A 16,939-nucleotide genomic window follows, 5' to 3' on the forward strand; every position below is an offset into this window, starting at 1 on the left:
TCTAAAATGCCCTTCACACTGCGTTACATTTTATATAACATTCTATATGAAACATAAATGGGCTTTGCATTCAGACTCCATGCTCATGGTGCCAGGGCGTTACTGCCCGTGCCTGTCATGGTGCGGAGCACGGCAGTAGGCAGATGAGGCTGGAGCAGTGGCTGAGAGGGTACATGTTTATCCACAAGTAGGAGGTAAAGAAGGAGACACTGGGAGAGGCATGGCTTTTGAAATCTCAAAACCAGCCCCAAGTGACACACTTCCTCCAAGAAGGCCACACCTCCTAATGCTCCCCAAACAGTTCCACCAACCAGGAACCAAGAATTCAAATATATAAACCTTTCTCATTCAAACCACTGTGGCGAGCACACAAAAGTTTAATCCCAGTGGGGCTGGCTGCACAGTCCTATAATAATAATAAACTAAAATGTAAGGAGGTCTAAGAGATAGCTCAGTGGTTAGGTTAAATGCCTGGCTCCCATGCCAGAGGCCCTGGGTGCAATCCCCAGCTCTGCACTTCAGGACTTGTTGCACAGCCATGGACCTCAATTTCTCTGGGATTTTGGAAGAAAATTAAATTTTGTTCAGGTACTGGCTGAGGTCACCCCGACTTTCCTGCCAAAGGCGCCATCTTCCTTCCCAAACTCTACTTTCTTGCTGCCTGCCTTCTCAGTGGCAGCTAATCTGTGCTGTTGGCCTCTGTTGAGACCAAATATTGACCACGGAGCATCCAGTTACGCTTGTAGTCAGTGTGATCAGAGGGAAGAACAGGCCCTCCTCAGAGTCCCCTGGAATCACATACTCCCAGCCGCGATCCGGGTAACATAGCCCACAGAGAACACCATGGGTTGGGGGTGCTCACTGGAGCCATGGCTGAGAATCCAGGAGCTATTGGCATTGGGGACTCTTCCAAATCCAAATGGGGTATCAGTCAGCATCCCTGGTGTCGCCATCTCTCTCCTCACGACCCTCGAGCAATCCAAATGCCACCTGGTTGGAGACCGCAGCCCCCGCAGCAACAGAGTAGCCCTCAGCTTGCCTGGGTCCTGCCAGGGTCACGTGCCATGTGTGTCTGTGTTCCCTCCACAGCGATTGACCTTCTGTACTGGCGGGACATCAGGCAGACGGGGATCGTGTTCGGGAGCTTCCTGCTGCTGCTTTTCTCCCTGACCCAGTTCAGCGTGGTGAGCGTCGTCGCCTACCTGGCCCTGGCCGCCCTCTCTGCCACCATCAGCTTCCGCATCTACAAGTCCGTTCTACAAGCTGTGCAGAAAACAGATGAGGGTCATCCTTTCAAGTGAGTGCCCAAGCTGGCTAGCCCTCACCCTGCCTCTCTGCCCCAACCCCCGCCCCGCCTTACTGCTAGCCCTCGGGAAACTGGGAACTTCCTAGGCTTTTCCAGAACCCCTGTTTTTACTTCCTAAAGTTGCTGGTAGATTCTAAAAAAAAAAAAAAAAAAAAAAAAAAAGTCATTCTTTTCAAAACACTACTGGCTTCCAAAAATAATCACAACACATTATCTATGTGTAATGTGTTTTAAAAAATAATTTTTATATTTATTTATTTATTTTACTTTGTGTGTGTGAAATGTTTTGCCTGCATGTATGTGCACCACGTGAGTGTCTGTTGGGTCCTCTAGAACTAGGGTTATAAATGGTTGTAGCCACCATGTAGGCACTGGGAATGGAACCCAGGTCCTCTGAAAAAGTGACAAGTGCTCCTTACCTCTGAGTCACCGTTCCCAATCTCATGTTTTGGGGTTTCCCTTTTCCTTTCTTTTTTCACTTAAAGAGAGAATTTCAACACCTACTTAATCCATCCACCACAATAAGGAAAGCAGGGCAGGCACTGTGATCCCTGATTACAGATGGAAACACTGAGGTTTCAAGAAGTAAAATGGCACAGTAAATACTGTAATATGAGGACAGGGTGTTAGGATTTTTTTTAAGGCCCCAAAGTTCTGGGTGGTGCAAGACTATTGAGAAATCTCGCCACAGGCCCTACCCGGCATCTGCATGCAGGAAAACTTGGGTTAGAATGCATATTAAAAGGGAGAAACGTTTTAGTTTTATCTTTTTAAAACATTTTATTTTTAATTAACTCTGTGTATGCATATGCAAGAGAGAGAGAGAGAGAGAGAGAGAGAGAGAGAGAGAGAGAGAGTGAGTGTTGGATGCATTCATGTGCACACAGGCACATGCATGCAGGTACCCAAAGAGGCCAGAGGCATTGACTCCCCTAGAACTGGAGTTACTGGTGGTTGTGAGTTCTGGGAACTGAACTGTTTCTCTGTAAGAGCACAAAGCCCTCTTAACTGCTAAATGGTCTCTTCAGCCTCCCCTCCCCACCTTTTTAGGGCGATCTATGAACTGTGTAGATATTAACAATGCCAGAGAGCAGTGTTAGCCTACCCAGCGGCGCCCAGCCAGCTCTACTGTAGTAAACTACTCCATCCCATCTTCAGTGGTGAGCAGTATTGCCCACAGAATTCAGTGTAAGTGTCACACACACCTGCCTACCGGCCTTAGACTCCACTACACATGAACTCATGATAGCTCCCGGCCAATCTCCAAAGTTCACCAGCACCGCTTCTGCATGAACCCTTACTCAGACTCGTCTGTCAGCAACTCAACCTCAGTTGCAGCAGAGCCTCAGCAAAGATCATGTGCTTTCAGGGCAACTGGGCAGCCTGAAAGTAAAGGGTGCTTGTTAGATGCCTCATCAGCATCTTGGTCCTGATGTCTGTGCCTAGCACAATGATAGGATGCATGACTGTGGCACTTCACAGTGCGCTCTGATGGGAAGATCATGGGACTTCTTTCTAATGCCTAGTCACTGGGTCATCTGGGCTGTAGCGTGGTTTCACATGTCCCCACCCCCACAGCTGAGAGCTCAGAAGTGGCTCACTTTTCATTTCTAGCAACACATATACAACCCAGATTTGAGTGGCAGTGGCGTGTGGCCAGGGTTGAGGTTGCAGTGGAAGCTGAGAAACTCACTTTAGAGATAGAAGCTAAAAATGAAAGTTTTATTTTCTGAGTGCTCAGGGAGGCGGCCAGTTTGGGATCCCGAAGGGAGATTGTACATCACTTTTAAAGGTTGCAAACACAAAGCACGGGTGAGCAGGGGTGAGCTGCAGTGTTGTGCAGTTGTATTTTGACATCATGGGTAAAGCAAGGGAGTACCCATTGGAGCTAGGCTGTATCCAGGGCACCTTGCTCCAAGTGCCTGTGTTTTAAAAAATATATATTTATTTATTCACTTCTTCATTCTCTTATGAATTCCTTAATTCCTTCTCTTAGACCTTAGGTCTGGAGCTCAGAGTGATAAGGAAACAAAGGAGCAGATCAGCTGCATGTAGTTAGTTAGGGCAGAACAAGCAATTGGTATATTTTTTACAACATATGCATCTTGGTTTAGATAGCAGCAGTTTCTATATTCTTTGCAGTTAACAGACAATTAAGAAAGCATTTGGTGAAGTGGGGTAGGTGTTTGATCCTAGGCCTGGGAACATGAACTTGTTTGACTCTGTCAGCAAGATGCAGAAGCTGTCCCTGAGATGTCTGGACGCAGACAACTATTTACAACAGAAGCTGTTCAGCTATAAGGAAGTCCTCTGACCTGGGACCTGGGACCTTGAATTTAGTCTCCCTATGATTAAATGGAGTCTGAAAATGAAATGGTAGCACTTAGAGCACGCTTCTTTTGTATGTTTCCCAATAGCCCAAGTCTCATCTTCACCCATTCCCTCAGCCCCAGCCTGTCTGTCCTTAGCCAATCAGGGTTCTTCCACGTTCTCCTTCATTGACTCTAGAACTGTCCTGTTCTCGTCCCCCAAGGCTTAAACATGGGGACTTAGGTCCCATTTGGCTTATTTCTTCTCATACCCAGGTACAGGACAATAGTCTGAACTACACTTAGTCTGACTGTTTTATTGTCCTTTAACAGGAAAATGTAAAGTTTGAAATTCCTTCAGTCTAGTCAGTTGTATGAGCAAAGACAATACCTGACTCTATTTTTTAATCACTATCCAGACAAGTCAGTATTTTGTGTTTCTTCCAAGAGGGAAAAAACCTTAATATTTAAATATGAACTCCCAAAGTCAGTTTAGGTTGTGTCTTAGTCAGGGTTTCTATTCCTGCACAAACACCATGACCAAGAAGCAAGTTGGGGAGGAAAGGGTTTATTCAGCTTACACTTCCACACTGTTGTTCATCACCAAAGGAAGTTGGAACTAGAACTCAAACAGGTCAGGAAGCAGGAGCTGATGCAGAGGCCATGGAGGGATGCTCCTTACTGGCTTGCTCAGCTTGCTTTCTTTTAGAATCCAGGGCTAGTAGCCCAGGGATGGGGGATGGCGTCACCCACAATTGGCCCTCCCACTCTTGATCACTGATTGAGTAAATGCCTTAGAGCTGGATCTCATGGAGGCATTTCCTCAAGGGAGGCTCCTTTGTGATATCCCCAGCTTGTGTCAAGTTGACACACAAAACCAGCCAGTACAGGTTGTTATAACCAAATACCATAAACTTATTGGATTAAATGATTAAAGAAACCCACATTTTTTCCCTTTTGTGCTAAATCTGTAACCAAAGTGCCCTGTGGTTGAATTATAGACTGCTATCTTTTTGTTGGGTCTTTCAAGAGTTCTCTGGGACTCTAATAAAGAGGATTAAACTGGTTCTTAAAGGCACCAGTCTCATTCAAAGGGTTCCATCCTCTTATAATTTCCTTTCAAAGTACCTGGCTGATAGCGTCAGCTACATTAAGAGTGAAGATTTCAGCACAGAGTTCTGGAGGAGTACAGCCTTTAGTCCATAACTCTTTGTACAGCTCAGGACAAAGGCTGCTTAACTCTCCGTGTCTGTTCATCCCATGCCTTTGAGAAATATAAGCTCAGCAGGCCGTCCAGAGCTGTCTTCAGATAGGAGAGAGGGACAAGGAAGGGAAGCCAGAGCTCAGCGGAGGCATGGGGCCAAGCTGGAAAGCTTATGTATATTATACAAATTTATTCTCTATTTTCTTTAGTTTACAAATATATTCTCTATTTTTAGTTTACAAATATATTCTCTATTTTATTTAGTTTACAAATATATTCTCTATTTTATTTAGTTTACAAATATATTCTCTATTTTATTTAGTATTGAGTTAAGTCTAACCACTTGAATAAATGGAAACAAAACCTTCATTGCTAAAACCACCATTCACTAAGACCAATGAGTGTTCAATAAGGTCCAGGCCCCTGGAGTTACCATTGTTCTCTGGAGAAATCTGAAAGTCAGTTTCAGAACCAAAACAGAAATTCTTAGAGTTTGTCAAGACACAGTTTGACAGCTGGGGTTTTCAGATCTCTGTTATATCTAAAGAAGACACTCATTCCTTTGTAAGTTGTGTGTAATAGATTCAGTAAAGGATCTGACTGTTCACCAGCCTTTCTTGGTCCTTCCCAGTATATCTGAGTTCCAGTTCATCCTTTAATACTGTGTCTTTTGGATAGAGTCACAAAGCCCCCAGAGAGTCAGAACTTCTTCACTCCTGGTGTACAGAAGGCGAGTGTGTGGGTGTCCCCCAGCCGGCAGCCATAACTCTTGGAGATGACCCAGCCACAGTCCTCCCAGTGTGACGGGCACTCACTTGGCCCTGGGGCACAGCAGCCTGTGTTCAACCCTCTAATGGCATTCTCTTGGGATGGTTTGTTGACAGGGCCTACCTGGAGCTGGAGATCACCCTGTCCCAGGAGCAGATTCAGAAGTACACAGACTGCCTGCAACTGTACGTGAACAGCACTCTGAAGGAACTACGGAGGCTTTTCCTCGTCCAGGACCTGGTGGATTCCTTAAAAGTATGATTGCTTCCTCTCCTTGCCTAATAGTCGTGGTCTCCCTCAAGGAAGACTACAATAGGGCAACTACAATTCAGAGACGACAAAGCAAGTGCTAATTAGTCTAGAATCTGAGTCTACAGTTGTATGAAGTCGTGAAACTCATCCAGACTAGTCAGCCTGTCTCACAGAGGACACAACTGTGGCTCAGGAAAGAAACATTTAGATAGTTATCCAGAGTCACCCAGCTGTATTTGGAAGAACCAGGATCAAACCTAGGTTAGATCAGTCTGGACATTTTACATGGGAATATGTAGATTCTTAAACCAAGATCTCAGCCCTTCTCCTAAGTAATTACTTTTAGGGATTCAAGGAACATGTATACTCTGGAGCATTCTAACAGTGAGCCCTCCAGAATTACTTAGGTTAAGCATCTAAATGAAAGACCTGCGTCCAGCACAGATCATACACAGACACATATACACAGAGACACACAGACACACATACAGACACACATGCACACAGACACACAGAGAGACACACATGCACACAGATACAAGCACACACAGACAAGGGCACACAAACACACAGATACACACACATGGACACAGACACACAGACACAGACACAGACTCAGACACACAGAGACACACGCAGATACATGGACACACACGGACACATACACACAGACACAGATACAGACAGACACAGAGATACAGGCACACACAAACACACACAGACACAAACACACACAGACACAGACACAGACACAGACACAGACACACAGATACATACCCAAGGACACAGACACACACGGACACAGACTCAGACACACAGAGAGACATGCAGACACATGGACACACACACAAACATACACACAGACACAAATACAGGCAGACACAGAGACACAGGCACACACAGACACACAGACAAACACACACAGACACACACAGGCTCTATTCCAGACAGTCTCCCTCTATCTAATGCAGTGGTTCTCAACCTTCCTACTGCCGTGCTCCTTTAATAAAGTTCCTCTTGTTGTGATGATACACAACCTTAAAATTATTTTTTGTCATCATTTCATAACTGTAATTTTGCTCCTGTTATGAATCAGAATGTAAAGATTTGTGTTTTCCAATGGTCTTGGGGCTTTGAGACCCATAGGTTAAGAAATGCTGACCTAGTAGGCCTTTGAAACAGGACTCAGCAAGCCCATGAGCAGAGTAGGGGTGGGGGCCAGAGTAGGGGTGGGGGAGGTGGTTGTGAATGTTCTGTCCTTAAGGAGTGCTTCGTGCAGAGTGGGGGTGGGGTGGGTGGGTCTGACTAATAATTGTTTAAGGTTAACAATTCAGAGGAAGAAGTGAGGTACTGGCCTGACCTTCAGGCTGCATCCCTGGAACAGGAGCTGTTGACAAATACTTATAGACATGTCAGGAGATCACAACTGCTCACTGTGCCTGTATTTGTAATGTATTAATTGTCGGCCAGAACAGAGGTCAGCAAACCTCTCTTGTAAAGGTCAACTAGTATCTGCAGCTTTGGGCCGCATTGTCTTACCCTACACACCTGCCGCTTCGGGCTGTATTATCCTATCTATACAACCTGGGCACTACAGCACAGAAGCAGCAAAAGACAATCCATCAATGAAGGGATACGACTGTGTATCAATAAAACTTTATTGATGAACACTAGAAAATAAAGTTAATGTAAACTTACAGATAATTTAATACATTTATTATTTAATCTGACCATTTACATGGTCAGATTAAATAATAAATATATATTATATATATTTATTATATATATAACTTTCTTAAACCCTGGGCCCTTATAAAACCAGCCAAGAGCTACAGCTTGCCAAATGCCTAGCTTAGCCTATGATTTCACTGGGTCCCTGAACAACAGCATGATCCAAGGTCTCTAGAGCTTTAGACACCTTACTCCTACTTCCTGTCAAAACCATTTCCCAGGAATCCATTTCCTGTTGTGGCTCATTCTAGTCTTTAGGGGGAAAAATTGAAATGTTAACTAGAACAACTCCGATCCTAACCCAGGAAAGACATGGAGGCCATCTGGGAGGGACCGTGGTGGGCTCTCTGATGACCTTTCTCTTCAGTTTGCAGTCCTCATGTGGCTCCTGACCTATGTTGGCGCGCTCTTCAATGGCCTGACCCTGCTGCTTATGGGTAAGGACTTCCTGTGTTCCATGGACCACCGGATGTGGTGCTCTCATGGCTGTCAGCTGCCAGCTTCTTGGTAGATTGCTAGGAATAAACATCAGATTTCCCCCAAGTGTAGAGGATCGTGTAGATCAAATAACAATGGACTTTTCAGTGTTTCTTTCCTCCAACCACATCACTAAATTTGCTTCTGGTATATGTACATCTACAGTGGCAGCTATGGGTGGATCAACTGTCATCTTGAAAGGGTACAGTGCACCCTCCTTATCTATAAATATATCATTTTTACATTTGTTTTTCTTATACCCTGTCACCTTTGATCTACAATGCTATTTTTTCCCAAATAATGCTATAGTCTCATGACTATGCAAAATGTATCTGTAAGCTTGTTCCTGCTGATGTTTCTCAGAGTTCTAATGGCATATTTGGTTTTTTTGTGTGTGTGTGATTGTTTCTGCAGCTGTGGTTTCGATGTTTACACTACCTGTCGTGTACGTTAAGCACCAGGTGAGTTGCACGTGGGGCCAGACGCTCTCGTGAAATTTTGCCCTTGTGGTCTTTGGTGTGCTTATGATTTCTTCCTCTTTGCAGGCACAGGTTGATCAGTATCTGGGACTTGTGAGGACTCACATAAACACTGTCGTGGCAAAGTAAGTTACATAGAGTAGTTCCTGAAAAGGAGCTGCAGTCTGACGCAGGTATGGGAGTGGATTGCTTAGATGTAATGAAGAGGTAGAGAAATAATGGGCCTGAGTTATATTTTACCCTTTTGAATCGTACATTCGCTCTCGTCCCAATTAAAATTTTTCAGAAAATAAGTGTAACTTTCAAACCCTCAATTAAATAAAGTCATCAGTAGCGTATTTCAGAGATCATAATGAATCTATTTTAACAAGTTTAGTAATACTAAACTCTCCCCAAGGACTGGCCCATGTTCAAGAACGAGATGGAGGGGAGGGGAAAAGGACCCTAATTCAGAAAATGTTAAATGAACAGTCAAGTTGAAATGAAAATACCTAATAAATGCTTGCAGTCGTTTGAACAGCGAACACTACCAATTTTAAACCAGTAAAGTTACTTTAAAGCTTTAGGATGCATGAATAATCTGCTACCTGAGTATTTTTGCTATACTCTTTTTCCTGCACAAGTTTACATTTGTTTTGTGCCACTGCTGTTTTTAACCTCCCGCCTCTAACAGACCTTGCTTTACGGAGCTGCCTGTAAGATACTTAGAGATGAAAGTGTCAGGCTTCCATGCCCAGGGCTAACATGGCCATATAGCCTAGTGATTTCCGCAGCTCTCTCCCTCATGTTTTAAGACCTGTTGCTACCTGTCCTTCAGCTACAGACTCACTTCACGAAAGGTTCAGACTCCATCAGCATCAACTCCATTTAGTAATCAGATAATTCCATGGCTGACCTAGGCGACGGTCAGGCTTGGCTTAGGTGCTTCAGTCAACACTGTAGGATAACAAAACCACAGGAAGAGTCCTTACCTCTGCGTCCTTCTGCCCTGATAGCCTAGGCCTGCAACTGCCATCCTCTCTCCATGCACAGAGCATTTTGACTTTCCCTGAGCCCCACCCCACCACACACACACACACACACACACACACACACATGCACATTTATACCCTTCCCCCTAACGTCATGCAGAACTGTGTTGAGTCCCATGCTCAGTTTGGAGATGCCCATTTTATAATGTCTGAAAACATCCCCTGGGACCCATGTGTCACCAGCAGAATGAAAATAATAGATGAAGAACGGAGCAGTCATCGATTAATGTGAAAAAAATGGCAGAATGGCATAGCATAAAAGTTGCTGGCACTAAAGGCAAGAGTCAGTTCGAAGGCAAGAGACTTGAGAGATCCAAAACAAACCTATAGTATTCGAATTTTAGAGTTGAGGACCTATAATTTACATTTATAAATTACCGGGAAGTCCCTCGGTAACTCTTAGGAAGCTAGAATTATGTTTAAAAATTATAGCTCCAGAAAACCTGAGTGGGAATTTGACAGCTGGAAGTAGAAGTTTTGAACTGAAATTATACAATTTTCAGTTAGATGATCTTGAGGAAATCATATCGACTAATTTTGTTGGTGATGGGTGGGGTGGGGTGAGGGTTGGACACTTACTTCTAAAGAGACTATTACCTGTGTTGCTATGGTGACACAAAAGGCATGAAGACAGTTGAGTCCAACTCAACAGGAGTCCTCAGCCTGTTGGTATAAACAAAATTATAAAGGAATAAGCATGAGAAAATGTAAACACTACGACAGAGCTATGTGTAATCCTAAAGTCAGAGCACTGAGGAAGCAGCAGCTCTGAGAGTGGATCCTGGAAAGCCCTTGGGTAGGGCGCCATTTGGCCCAGGCCCTGAAGCGGGGATGAGCATCCATGCAGAGGACACTAGTGAGAAAGACACTGCAAGGAGAAGAAATGTCTAAGCACGGAGAAAGGCACAGAAATGTCGATCATGCTCAGGAAGGAAGCTGGCCACTGTCCTGCAGCTTAAATGAGAGGCAAGAATACAGACAGAAAGCTACGGCAGGAGATGACCGCTCAAGGAATGGCTGTGAGTCGGAAACTAGTGTTTCTGACTAGTGGGCTGATGTCATTGGGATTGCATTGTGTGGAACTCTTTAGTGACAGTTTCCAGAGAGAACTGGAGGGGAGAGACTAGAACTCAGAGGCTATCACAATTCAAAATAAATATGCATATATGTATATATATGTATATGTATGTATATATATATATATAGTCTAATTGTTGGATTATAGTTGAAAATCAAAGCTATGAAAACAGCATGTCACCCATGAGACTAGGACTTCTATGATTGAAATTAAGTCAGGTTGGCTGCGTTTCCTGGTAGCCAAAGTAAAAACACACGAGTTCATCAATAGCTGCGTTGCCCAGCTCTAAGGTCTAAGAGAAATTTCTCAGGGTCTTGCTGCTTAGGCCCCTTTACCCCCTGACATTCTGATCGCGTGTTAGAATAATTGCAGGAAAGGAGCTTCAGTTGTTCTCATGGAATGTATGGTCTCTGTGATAAAGAGCCATGACCAAAAGTTGCTTGGAGGAGGAATGCGTTTGCTTTGGCTTTAGGTTCCAGATCTACAGAGCCCACTGTCGTGGGGAAGGCAAGGAGGTCGTCAGAGAGGCCACAGTCAGAGCAGGGGGAGGCTGGCTGGTCACATTCTCATCCAGAAACCGGCAAGCGAGGACCAGGTTGTAGACCTTCAAGCCTGCACCCCAGCAACGTACTTTCTTCAACAAGACTCCAAAGATTCTATAGCCTTCCCAAATGGCCAATCAGGTGGAGACCAGATATTCAAATATGTGAACCTGTGGGGACAGTATCACATCCAAACCACCACAGGGCTAATGCCTAATAACACTTCTTACATTTGGGAAGTGCGAGGGGCCAGGGAGAGGTCTCAGATTATAGAGGACTGAATAAGTATTATAGAAGAAATTAAAGATGTAAGAGCTCTAGAAATCTTAGAATATAGTCTACTATAGAGCCAGGTGGGTCACAGCCTCCTATAGAGTCATGTGGGTTACAGCCTCCTATATATTCATGTGGATTACAGCCTCCTATATAGTCAGGTGGGTTTCAGCCTCCTATAGTCATGTGGGTTACAGCCTCCTATATAGTCAATGTGGATTACAGCCTCCTATATAGTCAGGTGGGTTTCAGCCTCCTATAGAATCAGGTGGGTTTCAGCCTCCTATAGAGTCATGTGGGTTATAGCCCCCAATAGAGTCAGGTGTGTTACAGCCCCCTATAGAGTCAGGTGGGTTACAACCTCCTATAGAGTCAGGTGGATTACAGCCCCCTATATAGTCAGGTAGGTTTTAGCCTCCTATACAGTCAGGTGAGTTACTGTCCCCTGTACAGTCAGGTGGGTTACATCCCAAGGGGCTACAAATGCCTGCAGTTTTGCTTGCAGCATCTCTGGGTCTGAGTTAATAATCCCATGACTGGAGTCCCCTGAATCACAAAGTTAAGCACAAGGTGTCCTAGGTTTCAGATGAGAGGAAGAAGTGAACATCCAGTTTCAAGTAAAATGCAGGCGCCCAGAACGTTGTCACTAAGTGCAGGAAGGCTATGGGTTCCTCTGGCCATGGCTGTTCTGATTTCCTTGGGCATGGTCGAGTGTTCTTATATCCTTGCATAGAAAACAGACATATACTGAAGGTGATAAGGCCATTTGTAGACCCCCAGAAGGCTGAAATAGTAATGGCAAATGATGTCCATTAATCAGTCACACATCTGCCTGTGATGAGGTCACCAGAAATTGGCCTCTTGTCTCAGCACATGTATGCACACATTCCCACTCACCTGTGCATATGTACACACACACACACACACACACTGTGAGGAAGATTCATTCAATGAATGAGTAGCAGTATCTGGAACTCGGAGCCAGAGCAAGGCTCCACTTCTGGGTATTTCGTGACAGTGTGGTGAAGAGGTACCCATCTCATCTTCCCGGTACAGCCACTGCACCCTCCTCCTCTTTCAGAAGTGCCCAGGACAAAGTAGCCAGTGACGACTACCACAACCTCTGTAGCTTCGGAAGAAGTCAATTTGGCCATCCCACCTACAAAAACGCTGTGCTAGAGAACGCAGCTCTCTTGTCTGGGCCCCATTCAACATTCAGTTCCTTTTCATCGCTTTATCAGTGTGTCTAGAGACCCACAGAGAACACTGTGTTTTCTAGAATAATCTTGCTATTTAACTATTCAGACAGTAAAGCCATATGACCACACAAAGTGATGTCATGGATACCATTTGCAATGTAACCCTTTGACTTTTGCCTTTGTAGGATCCAGGCTAAAATCCCCGGCGCCAAGAGGCACGCAGAGTAGAGGTAACCACAGGAGAAGCCGGACATGAATAGGAGTGTGTGGAGTGGTAACAGCTCCCTCCTTCCTCCCTCGTTACTGAGAATTGATTGTTTCCCTTTCCCGGTACCATAATCTTAGAGACAAACTTTGAGACAGGTGTTTTCAGGCTCTCCCTGTACTCTTAGGATATTTGAGTCCCCATCTCCCCGTGTCAAGCACTAAAGTATAGAGTGTGTTAGATGTGGTTTTTAATTTCGTGTTGCTAAAAAAAAAAAAAAAAAAAAAAAGTGCATGATGGTGAGAGCTCAGGTTCTCCTTCCTCCCTTGATGTCCTCCCTCTGCAATGCTTCTGTAGCTCTACTGTCCCTGTGGCTAGGCCTTTCTTGCCAAGTGCGCTGACACATAGTGGATCGCTTATCATGTCCTTGGGTTGCTGGTTGGATTCATCTCTGATAACACTATATAGACTTGTAGGCCAATGTTTTAGCATTTTTCCCCACACAGAACATAAAAAATTAATATAAAACAGTTGACCGTACATATGGTGATCCGTTTTGTATAACTTAGAGTGATCGAATTAAAGAATAAATCCAAATTGAACGCACAGTACTTTTATTGTATGGATGCCTGGGCTGATTTTCATGTATGGTAACGGAAAGTGCCAGCATGTTGCCTTTATTACGATTTGTATTACTTCCTCTGTAGTTCCTAATGGACTCAGTCACAGACTCTGGATATTTGCACTTATGTACTTGATACTGAATGCATCAATAAATGTGACTAAATGTAGACATTTCTCGCTGTCTTTGATGGTCTTACTAGAAAATGAAAAAGCCAGAAAAGTCATAAAGAGGAAATCACTTGAGCCAAGTGTTCAACTTGCCCCCGTCTCCAGAACTGCAGGGTCCAGCTTCATTGTGTTAAAATTAGAAATCGCCATGGAAAGGCTATTGCATATTGTATTCTGATGGGTCGGCATAGATATTTTGCAGTTTCTAAAAGCCTGAATGATAAACATTGATCATCTTATAAAATACTGACATAAAACCATTGCAGAGGTCATGAACTCATCCTGTTGTCAAGTACCCTTTGAGTTCCTACTGTGTACAGAACAGAATAAATAGGGCACTGGGTCAAAGTCCACAGTTCCTGTACCCACCACACTAAATTTTCCAGTGACTGACCTCTTGTAAATTATTTGCACTTCTGAGGGAGTGGGGACAGGGTTCCATGTAGTCCAGGCTAGCCTCACTCTATTATGTAGCTGAAGATGACCTTGAACTCCTGATCCTTTGGCCTCTACCTTCCAAGTGCTCAGATTCCAGGTGAGTGGCACCGTGGCTGGTTTTTGTGGTCCTAGGAAGCAGCCCATGCGTGCTAGGCAAGCCGTCTCCTGGGCTCCACCCTCAGTCTTCCCCTTATAAGGTCTACTTCCCAGGTAGACTCTGATGTCAAAGAAGAAGAGATAGGAAAGCAGTGGTTAAAATGACTCAATGGGAGGAGACATGGTAAACAGTCTTCCCTCAGGCTTTACAATTGGGGTCTAAGTACTTATTTATTTAGCAAAGTGGCATAAAAGCAGAAAGGACGTCGTGATATCATGGAAATGGCCATGAATCTGGCCTCTTAGTTGGGGTAGAAGGACAGTGCTTACCCACAAGTACTAACTTGACAAAGGATACAGTGAAACTAGGACTGCCCTTCAAGCTCCAGCCCAGAGAAAGATGCTCAGGGAAGCTGAGCTGTGTGGCCAGGTTCTGAGCTTCAGTGGGATTAAGGAGGAACTTACAGAAGAAACCAAGAGAAGGAAGAAGATGGCCTAGGTAGAAAATGGTCAGCAGTAAGCCAAGCTGGGTGGGCAGGGCTTGTAGGAATGGCGATGCCAAGTAGATTCTTTCACTGAAAGTAGTGGAGGATTTGGGGCTTTAGGCTTTGATTCTGGGTCACATAAATACAGTGGTGTTGCTGAGCACTGGAGATTGACATAGGAGACCACGGTAACTGGATTCTAACACAAACAGGTATCAGTGGAGTGACAAAGGAAAGGAGGCATTCAGCATTCACCCTTCTCCTGACTAACATGTCAATCACTCACATGGGTAGGGGAGTACCTAAGAGATAATGCAGAGGATGATTGGGTGGAAGTTGTTGATTTATTTGATGTTGGGTTTCAAGACCAAAGTTTCCCTCGAGAATGGCTGCCTGCTGGACTGCCTCCCTAATCTTCCTGGCTCCTTCCTCTATCAATGAAGCACCATTTTTCACTGGGTGGGTAGAAATCATATCAAGCTTTACTCTGTCATCATGGTCAAGAAAGACCATCAGTATAAAAATGCCCAAGTGATCTTTATTCAAATGGTACATTTCTCAGCTGAATTATAACTCAATTGGGATATAGGTGTGATCGAATAGTCTCAAATAAACCCCTCATTTAAATATGAGCATAGAAAGACCAAAAGGTGTGTCACACCCTGCCCCCTTTATTGCTGGAATGCCCCATGAAGAATACAGCACTTAGAATGTGTCTACTTCCGCCCTCTTACCCCCTTCAGAGGTGGCCAAGATTTTATGGTTCACAGCCAGAATGGTCTCATTTGCTCCGTGCCCCCGGCAGCCCTCCTTGCTGTCCTCTCTTACCTGCCCACTGGGTCTCCACTCTATTTCCACTCTGTCCACTATCACATTAACCAATGTTCCCTATATGTGACAACATGTGACATGCTCAAAGCGCTATCAAACCTTACATTCATATCAATCATTTCAGTGAGCCTGATCTTTCCTCTCAGGCATCTTCACCACCACTGCCACCTAAGTAGATCCTCTCAGTGAGGTGGGAAAGGATTCTAGACCAACTGGAAAAAGGAAATCCTGTGCTCAGTGACGCTGATGGTCGGTTCTGTATAATAAAACCACCTAGAGTCTACGTCCTAAAAGAAGAAACTGTGTTCTCAAAGGCTTCAGATTGGTAACCTACAGAAAGACGAAATCCTTTTATTTACAAATATTTTCTCTTTATTCCTTTGGGTGTTGGATATTGAAGCCAGGTCCTCAATAGGTAAACATAGATCTGTGACTGAGCTATACAAGCTTAGCCCAAGAAATCTTCCTCTGTATCATTAAATGTTAAAAAATATAATGGGACACCAATTTAGGTTTATTATCTTCGTGGGATCCTCAGGTGGAAAATGGAGTATTCTCTTGCTCAGCTGACTTTATAAAGCTCTGGGGTTAGAGAGAGGGCCATGAATTGCCTAGGGTGTGATTAAAGGGTCTATATTACTCCCCAGATGCAAAAACTGGATTTCGGTGTTCACATAGCTAGTGGAAGCCAAAGCAAGGGCTAGAAGGTCTGTCTTTCTGGTTTTTAGGTTGGGCTGTGTAGACGAAACCTTTCCTCCAGGCTGCTACAGTCTCCACATCTTAAGAACCATGATTCCCCAGCGAGATTCTTTGACTGCTGTCAGTGGGAACCCAGCCACGTACATGAACCATCAGGGGATATTTATAGGGAGAATGTAAGAGAGCCCACGGGTTTAACTGCAGGAGTGTTTCCAAGCGCTCTTCCCATTTGGCCCTTCCCAGCTAGAGAGGGAAGAATGTAAATGTTACATAACAATCCCACTGTGAACAGAGATGGGAGAGAAAGCACAAATCCTAAGGAGTTTTATGTAATGGCTTAATTCTATATGCGCAGTTCCCCCTGATCTAGAACATGCGTCCACACTGCGGCAGGAAAAGAAGCCAGCACAGGGAAAACACAGTGACGTCATTCATTAGTCATTACCCCACAGAGCTGAGGCATACCCATGATTCAGCTGAAAACAGGCTGGCTAAAAGTTACCCTTTTACAAATGCTCATGGAATAAATAACCTTGGTGTAAAAGGTCACAGACTCAAAACATATGCATAATTTAAGATGATTCCACAAAGTTCCTTGGTGAGGGGGTCTCATAAAGATCAGTGGAATGACTGCTTTTGCCTACTTAATGAGTTGTTTGGTTTTTTAGTGATGGCTATAATAACATTTTTGGAGACTGGACTTTGTAGCCCAGGCTGGCCTCCTCCCGCTTCAGCCTCCTGAGT

At 44.4% G+C, this 16,939-nt stretch overlaps 1 protein-coding gene across 2 annotated transcripts in view; it reads left to right on the plus strand.

Annotated features, from left to right (window-relative positions):
- Positions 1-13,645, plus strand: part of Rtn1 (reticulon 1) — a 209,740-nt gene extending 196,095 nt beyond the window's left edge. For both annotated transcript variants that reach the window (XM_052185681.1, XM_052185682.1), the window contains 6 exons: positions 1,090-1,297; positions 5,704-5,842; positions 7,938-8,007; positions 8,462-8,508; positions 8,593-8,651; positions 12,835-13,645. In XM_052185681.1, coding sequence (XP_052041641.1) covers positions 1,090-1,297; positions 5,704-5,842; positions 7,938-8,007; positions 8,462-8,508; positions 8,593-8,651; positions 12,835-12,877 — 566 coding nt within the window. In that variant the 3' untranslated portion in view covers positions 12,878-13,645. The remainder of the gene's footprint in view (positions 1-1,089; positions 1,298-5,703; positions 5,843-7,937; positions 8,008-8,461; positions 8,509-8,592; positions 8,652-12,834) is intronic.
- Positions 13,646-16,939: the final 3,294 nt, after the last annotated feature.

This window comes from Apodemus sylvaticus, chromosome 6 (assembly GCF_947179515.1).
Source record: "Apodemus sylvaticus chromosome 6, mApoSyl1.1, whole genome shotgun sequence".
In the NCBI taxonomy this organism is placed as follows: domain Eukaryota; kingdom Metazoa; phylum Chordata; class Mammalia; order Rodentia; family Muridae; genus Apodemus; species Apodemus sylvaticus.